The sequence below is a fragment of the Sturnus vulgaris genome, chromosome 6, assembly GCF_052056855.1.
Source record: "Sturnus vulgaris isolate bStuVul1 chromosome 6, bStuVul1.hap1, whole genome shotgun sequence".
In the NCBI taxonomy this organism is placed as follows: Eukaryota; Metazoa; Chordata; class Aves; order Passeriformes; family Sturnidae; genus Sturnus; species Sturnus vulgaris.
The window spans coordinates 13,871,017-13,888,718 of record NC_142248.1 but is presented as its reverse complement, the minus strand read 5'-3'; the positions used below and the strand labels follow the sequence as shown (position 1 = coordinate 13,888,718).

Below are 17,702 nucleotides of genomic sequence, written 5' to 3'. Positions count from 1 at the left end.
CAGTCGCTGGCCAGGGAAACGCCTTCCTGAAGTGAAGGGTTGCGCTGCCCAGCGTCCCACCACAAGTCAAAGTGACCTGCGCTTCACCTGAGTGGTGCATAACCAGAGTGGTGCATAACCAGAATGATGGCGCCAGTGCCGAAAATACGAGGGTTTTGCAGCCATTTTCACCTGACCTTGGCCCGCTGGTATTTGCCTGTCACTTTCAAAGAGAAAGGTGTAGGCTGCAGGTTGCTGCTCAGCGTCACACCCATCCAGCTTGAGCTAGCTGGGGTAACCCTAATTTAGTTTGCCATGCGGGAATAATAGATGTTTCGAGGTCTCATCATCAAAACACTGTATAGTTCCTGCCCTGAGGTATGGTCCTTGGCATTGTGGCTCTTTAGTGAAATCATCAGTCATCAGTCGTTTATAGAGTGAAGAACAACGCTCAGTGGGTGGAAGAATATACGAACACTGCAGATTAATAAACTCCTTATTTAGATTGACAGCTACAGTCTACCAATCTGCTGTACAGAGTGTCCAACACCCCTATGTCCTGCTAGCTGTACCTCCAGGGACTCACCGTGCCTGAGCCTTCGCTGCCAAGATCAGCCTCCCCTTGCTGGCAGTGGCAGAGTCTAAGAGAGCCTGGAGTTATCACCTTGCTGATGGCACATGATCATAACTGATGATGGAATCTCTTCCCCTTCCACTAGAGGCCTGTGTGAAAAAAGTATAGGAAGTACTTTACTGTGTATAAAGTACAGGCAAGAGAGCAATCAAAAAGTTAGAGGAAAGGAGAGATGATGATGCTTATTTGATCTCTCTTCAGTCCTCTCATACTAATGCATACTGTAATTGCAAAACTACATACTCTTTTTTTTTTTCTTCCCAGAATTCCTTTCTCGTTCAATATGTTAAAGTCACTATATCATTTCTGAATATTCTGGGCTTGTTTTCTGTGAAGAAGAGGTGCCTGCAGAACACTTGCTTTACATGTTTCAGGTGTTGAAAGATATCGAGGTATCAAGCGAAGTTTACAGAAAGTGACAAGGTCAGGCAGAAAAATGCTGGTTTGGAAAACTGGACTCTAGTCTCACCAGTGGTATAGTCACACATTATATTAATGAAGTTTTTTCAGACAGATTTATAGATGTTCTGAGCCCTTGATACAAATAAAGTAATGCTGGTCATGCTTTGTGTGTTTTGTAATTCTCTGCACACCGAGAAGTTAAATTCTCTAAAATCTCTCACAGTTTAGTTAATCAAAAGAAGATTTTTTTAATCTCAGTGCCTCACGCTGCATCTCTAAAAGAGAGGTGTAACAGGCCCCTTGGTTCTAAGTGGTTCATGAAAATAAATTTAATAATATCTGCAAAAATATGAGGCTAGGATGGTAAGAGTTCTGAGAAAATTAATCTTCTCTTCAGAAGAAGATTTACTTAATGGGCAAAAAATAAGTAAAAAAGATTGAGCAGTGGAAGAAAAAGTACTGAACAGAAAAGTCATGTCCAATTGTAACACTGAATTCAGAAGAAAGCCATGAAAACACAGTACTTGGTATCATTTAGCAGCACAACTAGATTAAAAATCGAATCTAACCTTAATTTTGCAATTTCATGATTCCTGGGTGTTTGTCACTGAGATAATATTTTGAGTAATATGGGCTTTTTCATGGGGTAATTCTCATGTGTGCACACTGCAGATCCCCATTCATTAGTTAGCTGCTATTTGTTAGCAGTTTCTACCTTTGCCAAACACATCTCTAGTGTTATCCACACCAGAATGTTTCCAAAAAATACTATGATAGGTTGCCATTCTAAATCAAATACCTCTGTCATGTACAATCCTCCTGGAGGGAAAAATGCCACCACCAGACAAAACAGCCATCCTTCTGGAGCATCTCAGATGCCCTGTTTCATTCTATTTTTGTGCAAACAATTTCTTTTTAGTAGCAAATGAAAACTCAACCTCTATTTTAATTATTCATATTGTCCATCTCTCCTGCTGACTCTGCACCTCTCCTCAGCAAGTATGTCTTTGGATGAGCAAAGAGCTGAAAAGTGAAGATTCCTGGGTAGGAACTAATGGAGCTTGATTGCTTACAATGAATTTTCAATTACATGGTGAGACTAGCCAAAGCACTGCTGGAAAGAATTGTTCATCTGGTAACATTTTCACCTTCTGCTATAGCATAAAAGATGAGGTCTTTTTCACCTGGCTTCCTCTAAAGGGAGAGTCCTAATGAGCATTGCAGTTCTGTCCCTCCTAGCAGGAGGTGTGGATTACAGATGGAAAGGTAATGAAAGCTATCACATAAAATGAGGAATTTATGCACACTACTTTTGATGTCAAAGAAAGGCACCTTAAGCAATTAATATTTAAACATATTCATGCCATTTGTGTCCTTTAAAAAGGCATAAAACACTTGGATAAAAACTGACATCTTTTCATGCCCTGGTGTTTGGATGTCATTTAGCATCACTCTTCCTGCAAAGGAATTATTTTTCTGTATTTCTATGGCCAGAGCTAATGAGGAATCTCATCCCACTATGCTCCTTTATGTAACAGAAGAGACTGTCCCTAATTTATAACATTTGTTATCTCCAGTGGATGAAGGATTGGTAGCGCTGAGTGCTCCAAACCACATTATGGGTACAGCAGGGAGACTACCAAGGAGTCCCTTTATAGTTTCAAATAAGCACAGCTAAACTGAAAGGACTACATCTAAAAAGGGGTGGAAAACCATCTTTGTGCACATTTCTAACAGTCTGCAGAGACTGAACAAATAAGCCAGCTATATGCCATCAGGTGAAAAGTATTGTTTATGTATCCTTATCATTAAACTCTGGCCAGTTTCCAAAACGTAATAGAGGCTCCTGAACAAGGATATCATCACAGCACCTCATATTCTGCCAACCTGCATTTGAACTCACAGATTAATAGTAAATACCTCCAAGTTTCATTCTGTGTTCTAGTAAATCTAGATCTGCAAAGAAGCACAAGGGAAATTTAAATTCTTACGCTAATGAAAAATTGCTGGGCTTGAATTACTTACTAAATGGACGATTTGCTATTGATTTATAATAAATAGGAATGGGAAAATATTCTTCTAAATCCTTATCTTATGATTTGAGAAAAATACATATAAACAAACCAGAGGGAGAAACGTATGGGCAATGCAAAGAAAATGCTGAAATCACAAAATTTGTAAGGGAGGAAAGGAGATGTTTGAGGGGCCTACCAAGAGTTCATCACCCATATTCTGTTTTAACATTTTTGTTTGTGAGGTTTCTTTCTTTCCACTCTGAAAACACTAATGTTGCTGGTATCTTCAGATGGCATTACATATGCAGTCATTTACAAAATAGGTTCCATAGGTCTCAAAAGCCATCACTGAATTGTGCTTTAGAAACCCACAGCACAGCCAAATTGCAAAATTCTGATTTTTAAATCCTTAATCAGGCACTTTTGCTGACTTCAAAGTCTGCTAATTTCTCCTTTTGCTCGGTGCATCTGCATGTTCTTTTCCTTTTCCTGAGATGCTGTTTTCTGCACAGTTTTTATAAATACTGCTAATCACATGCATTGACTATAAAAAAATAGCCAGGCTTGTAAGCTCTTTTTTTCCCTGGAAGAATGCCACTGGGAAAATCTAAAGTGGCTGCAATGATGGCTGCAGCTGGTGCCCTGCTCAAAACTGTGTCCCCCCCACCTTGTTGCTCTCAGCTCTGGGCTGCAAAGACCAGAGAAGCTGGGGGACACTAAGAGTGATGTTCCTGGCATTCTCAGAGCACTTTAATACATCTCATAGTGCTTTATTAGAGTCTCCTGTTTGAAAGAATGGGGAAAGAAAAGATGAAACCCCGCTAAGAGTCTAAAAGCTTCCTGAAAACAATTAATCTCCCAGTAAGCCCCAAAAGGCTATCTGTCAAGAAGTTAATAAAGATGAAATGTCAGGATGCCACATGGCTGCTAACAACTGCAGGCAGGAGGGGAAATAAGCTTCCAAGCAAAGAAGCACAAACGATGTCATCTTGCATATGATCATGTATTAAAACCAGCACTGCAGGTGTTGATTTTTGTGTCTCTGCAGACATCTCTGACCTTAGCATCTTTGCTGCTGCATTGGCTTTGTCAACTCAAAAGCCCACGGCAAAGAAGGATGCTGCAAGTACAATCTACAGGTGTTGGATCACCCAGAGGGGAGTGGTGGGAGAAGCAGAAGCTGCCCCATGTGCCTAGAGCTGCACAGGTCACATGCAGGTCAACGTCCAGCAAGAGGAAGATGAAGCTGTCAGGCAACTCTGGAGCACGGCCTCCACACATCCCATACAGCTCTACTTGTGTGTATTTCTTTGCTGGGCTGGGAGTCCACCAATGTTTTGTTTCCCCCCAGTTTCCAAAGGGAAGATCAGGGCCCTGGAGCAGTGCCTGCTGACAATGAACGCTTGCCCAGGACATGGAAGAGGAGAAAACCAAAACAATCTTCTCACCATAAATCCTGTTTGTTGCACATGTCTAGCAATCTAATGTCCCCAGTCTCAGCACCTCACCACTGCCTTAGTGTTTGGCAGATACCTCTCAGTAAACTTTGAATGCCATCACTTTACTGTGCACTGTAACCCCAAATATGGCCAAATTGCAAAGTCCTTGATTTTTATGCATTTAAGTCAGACACTTGGCTGATCTGTAGGAGTTATTTAATAAAATAGAGTCTCTCTAGTCTGATGAGGAAATCAACATTTGTTTTCCTGATTTACTATTGAAAAACAGGGCTTCAGTTTGGCAGTGAGCCCTGTGCTTCCCAGTGGGAGGATGCAAAACATGGACAGGCTGACCAGATCAGGAAGTGAACACACTTAATTTCTACGTTTCAACATTGGAGAGAGCTACAAAATCCAGAAAGCAGTGATGGTGGCAGAACATTAACAAAACTGTCTAGTAATATCTCTGCTTCAACAACTGCAGGCCTCATAATGCTAAAACGGGTCTGTTTCACTTCAGTGAAGAATTTTCATTTCTGCTCTGTCCACTGAGTCACAAATACTTTTTCTCTGCACCTTCCATGTATCTAAAAAAGATTACCTCACCTACCACTCAATCTTAGTGTGCACACTTCTTCACTTGTATCAGGTACCTAATGGGCCAGGCAGGTCCTTAATTGGAGCCCTTTTGCCCTGCTCTCCTTTTGCATTATTTTTTTACTGGTGTTGGTTGCCTGTTAACTGTAACACCTTTGCTTCCCTCACAGGAATTTTACATGTCCCCACCTAAATAGGTACTGAAAAAAACACACTATTTCTATCCTGGCTGCATTGTTCTTCTTCATCTGTGCCTCCACTCTATACAAAGTTGAAGCAGGCAAGTGGCCCAAGTGTTGAGCCCAGGTAATGGCTGCATAGCCAGGGCTGCTCATCCCTGGGTCCAGAGTGAGCAGGAATTTAGCACTAATGTCTAAGCTAACCTAAGGAGGGCAACCTGGCCTATTTGCTGGGCCTGTGAAAAATGATCTATAACAAAGTGTTCCTTCCCTGCTGAGTAATACTGCATATATCAAAGGTTATACCAAAGGTAATTGGACACTCTTCTGGAGAGAGGAAAGGCCCAGTTTGCTAGAGGTGGCATGAGTTTATGGAGGCCTTTCATCTTAACACCTACATCGGCTTTCGACTGCTTAGTCTGATCAAGGTATTTTCAGAGAGAGGATTTCCTAGGTCACTGCAAACGTGGCTGAAAAGGTGAGTGTTCCTCTTCCCTCCCCTTCAGAAGTGGCTGCAGAGGATGTCATTTTAGGCTTCACTTTGTAGCCCTGTAGCCTCTAAGATGCAAGGTCCTCTATGGGGTAGGAAATTACTAGTGAACTGGTGATCAACATGGGCTCTGGGATCTGCAATTTATAGAGAAATCCCCCTCTCAGGAGCATCTATCCCTTCTTCCACAGGACCAACAAAATTCCTATTTCAGGCTACATTAAAAAAATCCAGGTTTCCCTACCCGAATGCAGGTTATCTTATACTTTGCTTCAGTAGGGTCCCAAAGAAGCAAGGTAGATCCCTTGGATATCAGAACAGTATCAGCCCATCATGCTGGTCTGCACTGTCTGTCATCAGAGACTGAGATCAGAGCTGCTATGCCACTTCACAGAAACTTCCAGAGCCCGTACTTGTGACCCTGAGCTCATGATGTACAAAGCTGGGACAAGGTAGCTTAGCAGGAGGGCAGTGTGCAGTACATTTTTGCATATGTGAGGGATATTCTCTCAACCACATCAGCCAAGAGTGAGCCAGCTGTAAATACTTTACACCAGGTTTTGGTAGGAAAGAGTAGGCTAAATTAATTAAGCTCACATCACAGAGATTCAGCATCTGCTCCAAACAAGTGATGAACCCACACTGATACCAGAGCCTCGTCTGCATAATGGAAAGAGCCATAGCACCCTTTTGCTTTGCAGATCATACTGAAGTCGGCAGGTATGTGGCAACTTACACAACATGCTGGGATATTTGCACATCAAGCAAAGAACGAGTCATGCTTTTCTATCAGTGCAATAGAGAGTGGAGCAAAGACACGGATTAAAAATCAAATTATCTTATTTGATCACTCTCCCCGGTCTCTTCTCTCCAGTGTTTTAAACATTCCATTTGTTGAACAGAAAAAAAATTAGAATAGCAAGGCAGGAGATACATGAATATAGCTGATCTACTGGAGTGAAGCCAAACCGGCAAAGCCAGGAATGCGTTTCTATAGTACTTAGCACAGTGGGGCTGCACTGGGACTCAGAAGCTATTGTGATGCAGTGATAAATAACGGTAATAGGAACATCAGGAGATGAATACAGACAAACTGTATGTCCTACAAATCTGTCAAAAATTAACATTTACCATCAGCATATACCACATGACTGTCCTTCACAGCTTGATTCAGTGCCATGAAGCATATACTGTTGTCTGAGGGAAAAAACCCTAAGGCAGGGCAATGGTGACCCTTCATCAGTAGGGCTGTTTCTCCAGGATGGGCTTCCCCATTACGGGACAAATCAGCAGCAAAGTGTTTCGTTCGCATATAGAGTGCTGCATCTGTAAAAAATTGCATTTGTGGGAAATTGCATTTCTGCCCAGCAGGAAATGTCCTTACATAATCAGCTGGGGCTCTGTACTGAAAAAGGACAGCTTGAGCCTTACCCAGCTATGCAGTCTTATACAGCTGTACAGCCCTAAAATAATCCTTGTTTAGTGTCTAACATTTTACTAAGTCTCAATCATGCTAATTTTATTTTTTTTATTTCCAGTCATAACAAGGTTTGGATTTAAGGAAGGGTAGGTTAAATGAGTTTTCTTGCCTCTGTGAATCCACTATCAGACCCGTGGTGAAATCAATATCTTTCAGATTTTAGCTCCAGAATTACTGGAGTTTCTTTTCCATTCATATTATCCATCTAATCAACTTATTGTTGTTGTTCCTTCCTAAAAAGGAAAGGTGGGTGGAGAGGAACATTATATGGGTAATGACTTATTAGCCTTTGAGATTAAACCTCCGACTCTATTCTGGGCAGAATAATCGATCACATCAAACTGATTCTCAGGCGAGTAGTAAGGATACAGAAGCAGTAGCCTGAATTTCTGTGTTGCTCATGGGTTTTCTACTTTCTCATCCATATTGGCTTTTATGGCAGATCAAATGTCTCCTCTGTCTTTGAACATTTATAAAAGTGGGCATGGAAAGCTGTATTCCCATATTTCTTTTTCTATATGTATTCAATTTTTTAAATGCATGTGTTTATCTGTTTAATAGTCCTCTTTAATCAAATTTATTCAGCACCATTTACAAAATTCCCAAAGCCTCCCAGTACAGAATAAGCAATCTTGCTAATAAGGTCAGGCATAGCTTATTCTTCCAAATACTCTGCATTTTTTAGTACTGGAATTTCTAAACCTAGAACTGTGATGAAGACAGTCAAATAATTGTACAACTTTATGAATTAAGGAAACAGCCCAATGAGAGATTTATCTAGGCTGATCCTCATAAGCAAACCCTACTTACTTGAAAAATAATGGGTTAAGAATTAAACGAAGCGTGGTTACTGCAGTCATTGGATAGTTAGTTGACAGGACATGCAACCAGAGAAGCAAGTAGAGGCAATGAGTAATTTTAAAAAATCTGTATTAATACAGATATTTTCATTTTGGAGGAAAATAGTCCATTTTGATTCTATTCAGTCTCCTCAACACCAGGAAATCTTTATTTCCTGAGCTGCCAGGACATTCCTGCTCAGGGCTAAGAAATTACTGTGACAGGTGTGCACAGACAAGTAGGCCCATCAGGACTGCTCATCTGACTCTCCTCAGGGCAATATTGTTAATGTAAGCTGTGCATGACATCTTATGGGGAAAGAAATACCTTTCAAACAGCCTACCAATGTAATAACAGTGTGTTGCAGGAGCCACTTAATAAATTTTCTGCAGTGAAATCCTCAGTGAGCTTCGATTAAATAGGAATAGTACTAATCTCTACATGTCCACACTTGAGACCTTACATTGGCAATATTACATGGACCTGCTAAATAAGTTTGAAAGTCTTTAACACAGCAAGATCCATTAGAATTTCTCTTCTCTTTGTAGGATGAAGCAATGATGTTTCCTCACTCAAAGTTCATTTAAGCTCTCAGTATACACACAGTTATACTAATACCACATGATGCTGACCACCTTTCATCAGTGCAGTGTCCTGAAGATGAGGCCTGACCTGGAAAGCTATCTGGACGGGGAACAGAACCATTTTTGCAACAAAATTTGAAAGATGAGAACCTCATGTAAACTGCAGGGCTGATGCTACTGGGATCACACACAGATGGTAAGTCTGTGACCACACTGCTTGGGGCTTTGTGCTCACCAGATCTCATAAATTTGTTTGTAGGAAATCTGGGAATGCACATCCTCAGGAAAACCCCATATGCTGCACAATGAATGTTGGAGATATAGCAAGAAGCGTTCCCCTTTCATAGTTTTTCTTCCTTTTTCTTGTAAGCAAATTGCCCATATATGTGGTAAATTAGCTTAACGATCTCCATGCAGCTTTTACTCAAATGGTTTCACTCGAGCACTTCTTTAGATACAAGAATCCCCATGCTCAGAAATGGATCTGTCTCTAGGATGAAGTGAGCCATCTGCTTAGCTGTGCACTGCAGCACCCTCAGCATATTAGGAGAGAGAGAGAAAAGCCAGCAGAGTAACTACATCCAACTGGAAAAGCAAGTACAAATGCATTTACGCTGAAATTTGACCCAGGCCTTGCAGTTTACCCTTCAAACTCAATAACAGCACAGGCATCTTAAAGGTCAGGACCATAAAACACCTTTGTCTCACCTCTCCTCCAAAGATAGCACAGCTAACTGAGCTGCAGGGCCTGCCAGTCTGCCGACAGAGTGGCTAAGTGCTCTCTTAGGGGACAGTACCATATACTGTATCGTCAGCCACACTTCCTGAAATAGCCTGTTTCTCCTCAGAGGCCACTCTGATCACCATCAACAACTTGCAGGGACTTTTGAGACCAGACAGGAAAACAGCACAAACTCTGACATCAGCCCAATCAAGTATGTCTAGCAGAGCAAGAGCCTTTCCCAGAGGCCAGGGTTTGGTACCCCTCAGGAATGACAAAATTAGTAGGCACTGAACCATTACCTTAGCAAACATTGTGCCATGACATAACACAATGAAAATGGATGGGATATGCAAGATAATTCTTGTAAGCTCTGATTTTCAAAGACATTGCCAAACTAGGAACTTTCCAGACAACTCTGCTTATTGTGAGATCTTAACTCCTTCGCACACTGCCAGACCAGATATTAAAAAAGCAGACACTTCTCTAGCAGGTCTGCTTGCTCTATAAAATTACTGCTCATAGTTTTCCTCTTGCAGTTCAGATGAAGTTGGGAATAGCTGTATCTCACATAGTGCAAACAATTAGAAGCACAAGCATTTCCATTTGCTCCTATGTGTCATTTTTAATCTCATTAAAAAAACCTAAGCCACAAAACTAAGAGAGAGGTAGTTTTTCCATCATAGAGGTAGTTAGATGCACTTTTGATGTGTGCCTATATGATACCATGAAGAATTCAGCTGTATGAGTTACAGCTGTATGTGCACGTTGAACCCAAGGGTGCTGGTGAACTCTTTAGGAGGTAATGGGCAAGTAACAATAAATATGCACTTATCCTGGAATGCAGTTGCAATCACTGCTTGATCCTGAAGATGTAAACATGGTGTAAAGACTAGGCAACCGTCCTGATGTGGACAAACAAACTGAGCAGGCTTTACTGCTGTTGACCATTGGATGGCACTTCTCTTCAGAGTACCAGCAATTCAAAGTTCATAGGGAGTCAGTGCATTTTAGGATTCTCTTTTGTATTGTTCAGTAATTCAGTTTCCAGTTACACTCACATACTGTCTCATTAGACTGAAACCCAAGTGACTTATTCTGCACTCCTGTATAGATCTGAACACCAAGTGTCACCTGGTCACTCTTAGAGTTAAGTGATCTTTACTAACATTGAACTACTTGCCATTTACCTGGGCAGTAGGAGGATGCCAGAAACGAGCAGACCTGCAGTAACAGCTTCTATGCAGTCTCTTATTCCCTACTAATGTTGCTCAAGATGCAGTCTTTCAGCATTACAGGAATGAGTGCCTTCACCTCCATGGAGGGTTAGAACAGGCACCCTGCCAGGCTGGTGGAACAGCTGATGTGTAGTAACTCGAGCCTGTAATGGTGTGGCATTAGGCTACTCTGTAGGTCTCCCTGGGGCAGTAGCAACTAACAGTGGAGCAAGGGTCTGCTTCCTTAGGGTCTCAGAAAAAGCATTGTTCTCAAGTCAGATCTAGGTCACTGCTAACTCAAAAACCTCACACCACACTCCTTTGCCTGGCATAGATGTGCCTTCAGAATTAGGACAGCTTTGGATGCTGGAAGATAAGATAGAGGAAAAATGAGGGCTGAAAGATATAGGAGTGCATACTTTGCAGTTCTCAATATCCATCTGATAAGCAAAATGTGGGGTTTTTTGTGATTTTTCCCAGATCTACTCTTTTGACACGCAACAGAGGAATCAACCTTGCTGCTCTTTAGCCCAGCCTGAGTAAAGTGAGAGAGCTACCCAGAACACCGGGGTTCACTTGAGAGATTATAGCTGCAGCCTGCAGACAGGAAGCCAACAGCTGATTTTAAGAGGTTAAAAGTGTTTTTCAAACTATTTTTTTTTTTTTTGCAGCATTCCCTTCCAGTGCGACTGTCCTGCAAATCAGAGTACTCATTTTTAATTAAAGTGCAAAAAGAAACATTGGGAATGATGTTAAATTATTTTGATTTGACCTGTCCTGGGTTCATGGGTAAGCCTCTTAGTTAGCAATTTGTTACTGCATTTATGAAAAAGAAAGAAACAATCCAGAATGCTAAAACCAGAATTTGGAACAGTTGTTTTGATTCTGAATAGCTTCTCTGTATAACCATCCACCTCTTAGTATTGTCAGCAAACCTTTTTTGTGACAAAGATGCTGCTCATATACGCACACGAGCAATGTCTTGTCACGGAGACTCTTATTTGCCTGCAAACATTTCTGTGGGCTATTCTTTCTTGATTGTATACTATTCCTGGGAGTCCTGATTAACCATTCTCAACCAGGCAGTCAGCAGGCATCAAACAGCTTGCAGGATGAACTGACCCAACACAGAACGCAGACTGTGGATGAAGGTATCTGCAATACTCTCCAAGTGTATTACATTTGGTGGACACTTGTAAACAAAGGATCTCATGTTCTAAAAAGGAATTTTTGACTGCAACAAATGATATGGAGAGATCAAATAAATTTGTACCAAGTTGGCACATTCTGTTAAATGTGATTTTATTTCTCTTTTCTCTCTTCCTTGCATATAACTACATAAGACAATTTCCTCAACAAAGGATTTCAGAGGCTTCTCTGGTTTTGTTCTCCTGGCCTTTCAGAAGTTCTTTCTCTTATTTTCCCTGTATATGGACATAAAAGGCTGTGCTGCAGAGCTTTACATACAGTTTGGAAATAAATAATGGATGATTGACTAAGCTGGTGACAGACTGTAGCAGCAGCAGCTGTGTATGCTGGAAGCATGCTGCTGTTTGGGAATTCTGCAGCTGAATGGAGGCAATGAGGGATCTCTTCTGTTCACCAGGGATTGACACCATTTTCATCACAATGGGTGAAGCTTGTGCTTTGGCAGAAAAGATTTGATGAAACAACTCTCACATGGTCAACAGTCCCATCAACATGAAAGAATGCACAAGAACTGAACTGAGGCCTTACATCCCATACTGCTTTCCAAATTGATACCTAGTTTTCAATATATATAAACTTGCTTCTCCATAACAGCCCTTAGAGTTCCAATTTATAAAAAGCTCACCTAACAGCATAAATGCTACAGTGGATTCACATCCATCTCGAAGAATCATAGAATGGTTTGGGTTGAAAGGAACCTTAAAGATCATCTCATTCCAACCTACCTGCCATGGGCACAGACACCTTCTGCTAGCCTAAGTTGCTGAAAGCCCTGTCCAGCTTGGCCTTGAACACTCCTAGGAATGTGTTCTCTAGAGGCTTCTCTGGGCAACCTGTTCTTATGCCTCACCCCCCTCATAACAGACAAATATCTCCTTTATGTCCAATAAATCTACCCTCTTTCAGTTTAAAGCCATTGCCCCTTGTCACAATACTACCTGCTCATGTTAAAAGTCCCTCTCCAACTCTCTTCTAGCCCCCTTTAGGTACTGAAAGGCTGCAATAAAGTCTCCCCTTCCAAGCCTTCTTTTCTCCAGGCTGAACAACCCCAACTCTCTCAGTCTGTCTTCATAGGAAAGATTCTCCAGCCCTTCAATGCCTTACCAGAGCCCAAATGCCCAGCCTCCTCAACTGTCTCAGGAGCATTTCCAGTTTCCTTACAGCAGTATCCTGAAATGCAGAGAATCTGTAAATTAATCTTCTTATGTGCAGGCAGAAACAATTGCACCTGGAGGAAGGCTGGGACAGCTCACAGATATGTAAGATGCAGCATTTTTCTCAATATTTACCCTTTCCCCCACATCTTCCAGCCATGAACAGGACCCCTCAAAGACAATTTTCTTCAAGTAACCTGTGAACAGGAAACTATGGTTTAGTGAGTCACAGATCCTAAAATATCCTATGAAGCATGTGACCTCTGCATAATACTACTATTAATAATAATTAAGCAATTCAAATGTACGTTTTTGGAACATGCTAAGGAAAGCTCAGTGTGGAGGAGGAGAGACAGGCACACTCAGGCAGTTTTAGATACTCACAGCACCTGGGGGCATGCAGACAGACAGGTACACCCAGAATGGGATAGACGGGTACACCCAGAATGGAATAGATAAGCACGTTCTGCTTCTGTGGACAGAAAATCCCTCACCATTGGATAAAAGACAGGCACAACAGCTAGTACTGACCAATACCATGACCTCATCTCATGACACACAGGTAATGACTGCAAACTGGCTTAATTTTATTTGAATGTATGTATGCTTTATTTCACAGCAATATAATATATAAACTTATTCTTTCTGATGCTTTCAGGTTTCTGTCATGTTTTCAAGCTGAATATCACTAAAGGTGTTGACCACTGGCAAGCCTGATCAATGTGGTGACCCTAGGACTAATGTGATGTTTCCTAAATATTTTTGTACAGCCAATACTACTTAACTCCTCTCCAGGAAGAAGGATCTGGTGGACTAAACTGACCTTTGCCAGTCATCCTGCACATCTTATGGCAGCTTTGAATTCTCTGGCTGAGAGATCCAACTCTCAGCTGAGGGACACCCTTTGATATCAATAGAATCTAAGTTGGCCAATAAACAGCAATCATTCAGACACTTCTGTTATGGTCTGGTTTGGTATTTACAAGGTTGTGGCATTCATCTTCATAGGCACCAGCAATGTCAGGAAGAGAGTTTGGACATTTCTGGAAGAACTACAAGGTGGAAAATTCATTTAGGTGCTTAGGCAACATTTGGGACTAATCCACAGTTTGGTATATTCAGTATAGTTCATAATGCAAGGACCACCCAGTTTTGGGTCCACCTATTTTGTGGCCATTTCTGACCACATCTCCACCCATAATTCCAGTGGCTACTGCCAAACTCTTCTGTAAGAAAACTTACACTTTTCATGGCTTGTTTCAGACCACCACTTTTGATCAGTAACCAAAGGAAGAAATCTCAAAGATCCCTTAGGTTGGGAGAGGAGAAGAAGTCACTTATGTCTCCGTGCTCCCTATGCCATGTAAGTCCATGGGCTCAAGCTAATGCTGAAAAAGAGAAGCAACTACTCCCAATGTCACTTTGCTACATCCCCCTCCAAGAAAACAGCTCCTTCTTCGATAGTTTCTGCAGCTGCTCAGATCTCAGCAATTAATCCTCTCTGGCAATCTCCTTTCCTTTGGCAAAGTCAGCATTTCAGCACAAGAGATATATGTTGTCCTTGTGAATTCTCCCAAGCAGCAATCAATAAAGGTAAAATAAAACCTCTGAAATCACTTAAACTTACTTTGTGTAATATGACTAGCAGACAGATTAAAACAATGTCCCAACAGGAATTTTCCTTCCTTAATATTTCGTTTCCACACATCAATTCCACCCTAGGTGCTGTGACTAATATCCACCACCGCCACACCCGCCCCCCAGGATTTCCTGATTTTAGATCACATGTACTTTGAGCAAGATTTGTAAGCAATTTATCTCTCTCTTGGCTTGAGGTACCTGAAAATGCTGAGCATCCATTTTCATAAAGTAAGATTTCTTGAGGATGTATCTAGTAGGGCACCTGGAAATGAAAGCACTTGAAATCATGTAATCACTGCTGAATATCTTAGCTATAATTTTCTCTCGTGAAAGCATTTTCAAATTTGTACTTCTATCACAATAAATGTGATGCTATTTGCTTCTTCTTGTGGCTCTGGCTTTTGGATTCAAGTGAATAGATGTGTGTCTGTCCCACACTGTGACAGCAACCTCAATGAGGTCCAGAAACTTAGCAGCAGGGACTAACATTACCAATGCATAAAGCCCAACTCATTGGCCCTGCTAACAAGGAATTATCCAGGCACCAGTCTCAGACCTGCATTAATACTTTTACATGGAGCTATGCCACAAGCTATCCCAGTTTGCCCAGCACTGCAACACTGCATGCCACCACTGTAGACTGTACATACCCCAAAGAGAAACTCAAGTGTCCATTTTAAAATGTTCTCATGGTTGCAGAGAGAAGCTTGAACACATTGCACCACAGCTGCAGCCTTACCATGTAAGAGTTGCATGGGTAATGAAAAGATGCATCCCAATATATTATTGAGAAAAGGAAATTAACTGTATTTTTTTCATCCATCCTCTAGTTTTTCAGCATGAGGTAAGACCTACAAAATATCTTGGCACAACAATGCACCCAAAATATACTCAACGGTTCTAACTGTTCAAATATTCAATGGTGTTAGGCCTAGCAAAACAATGCCTTATGCCGTGCAGTTTTTCTGCTGTTGGTCTGCAGCAGGAGAATCACTCTCCACTGATACCCCCAAACCGGACATGTTCCAGGCATCAGTGAGCATCGACCCATTTTTCATCAGCACATGGGAAAATCTGTTTCAGGAAAATCAAAGTTCCTGAGTGACTGGTGCCAGGGCAGTTACTGGGCCTTGGCTTCTGCTACCCTGATGCAGAGGACACAGGAGATTTCATGGTCTGGCACTTCTTTGCCCAGTGATATGGAGTACAAACACCAAAACAGTTTGAGGGACCATGAACAGGTGTTGGTGGTGGATGGTCACTGGTGGGATCTGAGAGAGGAGATGGAGCCGGGAAACTGGGGTGAGGAGGGGAATGGAGGAGGTGGAATCCCAGCCCGCACGGAGGTGAAATCCTCATGTACGGGAAGACAAGACACAGTGGAGCAGAAGGGACCCGGCTGAACGGGCTGGAGGAAGCCCAGTCTTAGGGAGAGCAGGACAGCGGGCAGGGGGATCTGTGGGGTCGGCCAGTCCAGGGAGCTGAGGGTCCCCGGCGTACGCTCGCCCCTTGCCGGGCCGGCGCGGTGAGCGGGGAGCGGAGCGGGCGCATCCCCACGCCCGGGGCTCGCCCCCGCCGCCCCGCGCTGCTCCGGGCGGGGGTCGCAGCGGAGCGGGGGGCGGCGGTGCCCGCGGCGGGCGGCGGGGGCGGGCGGAGGCGGGCGCCCCGCGGGCGGCGGGGCGAGGGAGGAGGAGCGGCGTCCGCCGGAGGATGGGAGCGAGCGGCGGAGCCGCGGAGCGGCGCGGGGGCAAGGCCGGGAGCGCGGCGGCGGGCGCCGCGGCATCGCCCGCGTAGGGCGGCGCGGGAGCCGGGCGGCGCCGCGGCCATGGAGAGGGCGAACCCGGCGGCGGGCAAGCTGAACGCCGGCGGCCGCGGGGCGGGCGATGGGCACGGCTCCGCCGGCGGTGCCCAGCCGCGGGCAGCGGCGGCGGGCAGCGCCGAGCCGGGCGAGCTCATCGGACGGGCGCTGGATTTCAAGAGCGAAGGGGCGCAGTGCTACAAGGACAAGAAATTCCGGGAGGCCATCGGCAAGTACCACCGCGCCCTGCTGGAGCTGAAGGCGCTCCTGCTGCTGCTGAGCCAGGAGCCGGCCGGGCAGCGCCCTCCCGCCGCCGCCGCCGCGGCGGGGCTGAGCGAGGAGCAGCGGCAGGCGGTGGAGGCCATCGAGGTTGACTGCTACAACAGCCTGGCAGGTCAGCGGGGCCACGGGCGGAGGGTGGCGGGTCCCCACCTGCGCCGCGCACACCTCCCTCCCTTCTCCGCAGAGCAGCGCTGCCGCCCTGCTCCGCTCGCCGCATCTCCTTCCCTTCCGCTGGCTTCCATTTTCGCGTTCGCGCTCCCGCTGGGCACAGCCGTGCTGCCCCTGGGCAGCGCTGGGGAGGGGGCGCACGGCCGCTGCTGGCGCTCGGGCTCGCCCGCGACCCCCAGCCCTTCCCCCGGGCGGCTCCGCCTGGCCCCGATGAATCCATGCCCTCCTCCCCCGGGAGACAGGTGCCAGGGCGGCAGTGCGTGCGTGGGGCGCTCCGGCTGACAGAAATCGTGGCTCGTGAAATGGCCAAGATTGCCTGCTGCGCCGTACCCTCAGCCCGAGATGTCCTTCAGTCCCTTCGCCACAGCTCCGGCTCTGGAGCCTGTAATTAACGGTATTACAGAGAGACGGACTCCTACCACATTTGATGTAAGGAAGGGGAAGGGTTTGGGCGCGACTGCAATACCTCCGAATAGTTCTAGCAGATATAAAAAGAATTTTTTGGCTTCTTAGCACTTAAAGTTGAAAGCCAATACAATCCTGGCTTTTTGCTAGCTTCCAGTCATCACTGTGGTCAGTAGACATTTGATCATGCCTCCCTTTGCTCCCTGCCATCTGTTTAGAAGTGCTGCAGAAAGATGGAGAGGAGTGGTGGGGGGGTTTAACTACTTCTTAGTCTGATTCTGAAGTCCTTACAGAAACAGAACTCCTGTTGACTTGAAGAAGCTTTATCCAGACAAGTGCAGGATCAGATGTTATTTTTGGTCCCCAGCAGCACATGTTTTTTTTCTTTCTAAGCCTGAAAGCATCTCTACAACAAAAACTTGTGCCTAGGTACATATAGGGAAGAGAGCATTCATAACTTGGACACGA

General features: G+C 44.2%; 1 protein-coding gene and 1 long non-coding RNA gene across 3 annotated transcripts in view; one reads left to right on the top strand and one right to left on the bottom strand.

Annotated features, from left to right (window-relative positions):
- Positions 1 to 191: 191 nt before the first annotated feature.
- On the bottom strand, positions 192 to 17,218 carry LOC148223320 (uncharacterized). 2 transcript variants are annotated; one of them, XR_015804443.1, is made up of 3 exons: positions 17,160 to 17,218; positions 13,076 to 13,137; positions 192 to 702 (listed from the first exon to the last, which is right to left on the bottom strand). It is a non-coding gene; the product is annotated as an uncharacterized LOC148223320 (long non-coding RNA). The 2 variants fall into 2 exon arrangements; XR_015804444.1 differs by lacking the exon at positions 17,160 to 17,218 and adding an exon at positions 12,891 to 12,956 and having other exon boundaries at positions 13,076 to 13,138.
- TTC9 (tetratricopeptide repeat domain 9) overlaps positions 16,270 to 17,702 on the top strand; it is a 26,918-nt gene continuing 25,485 nt past the window's right edge. Inside the window, exon 1 of the mRNA XM_014869379.2 lies at positions 16,270 to 16,773. Within this exon, the coding sequence (XP_014724865.2) occupies positions 16,407 to 16,773 (367 nt within the window). The 5' untranslated portion in view covers positions 16,270 to 16,406. The remainder of the gene's footprint in view (positions 16,774 to 17,702) is intronic.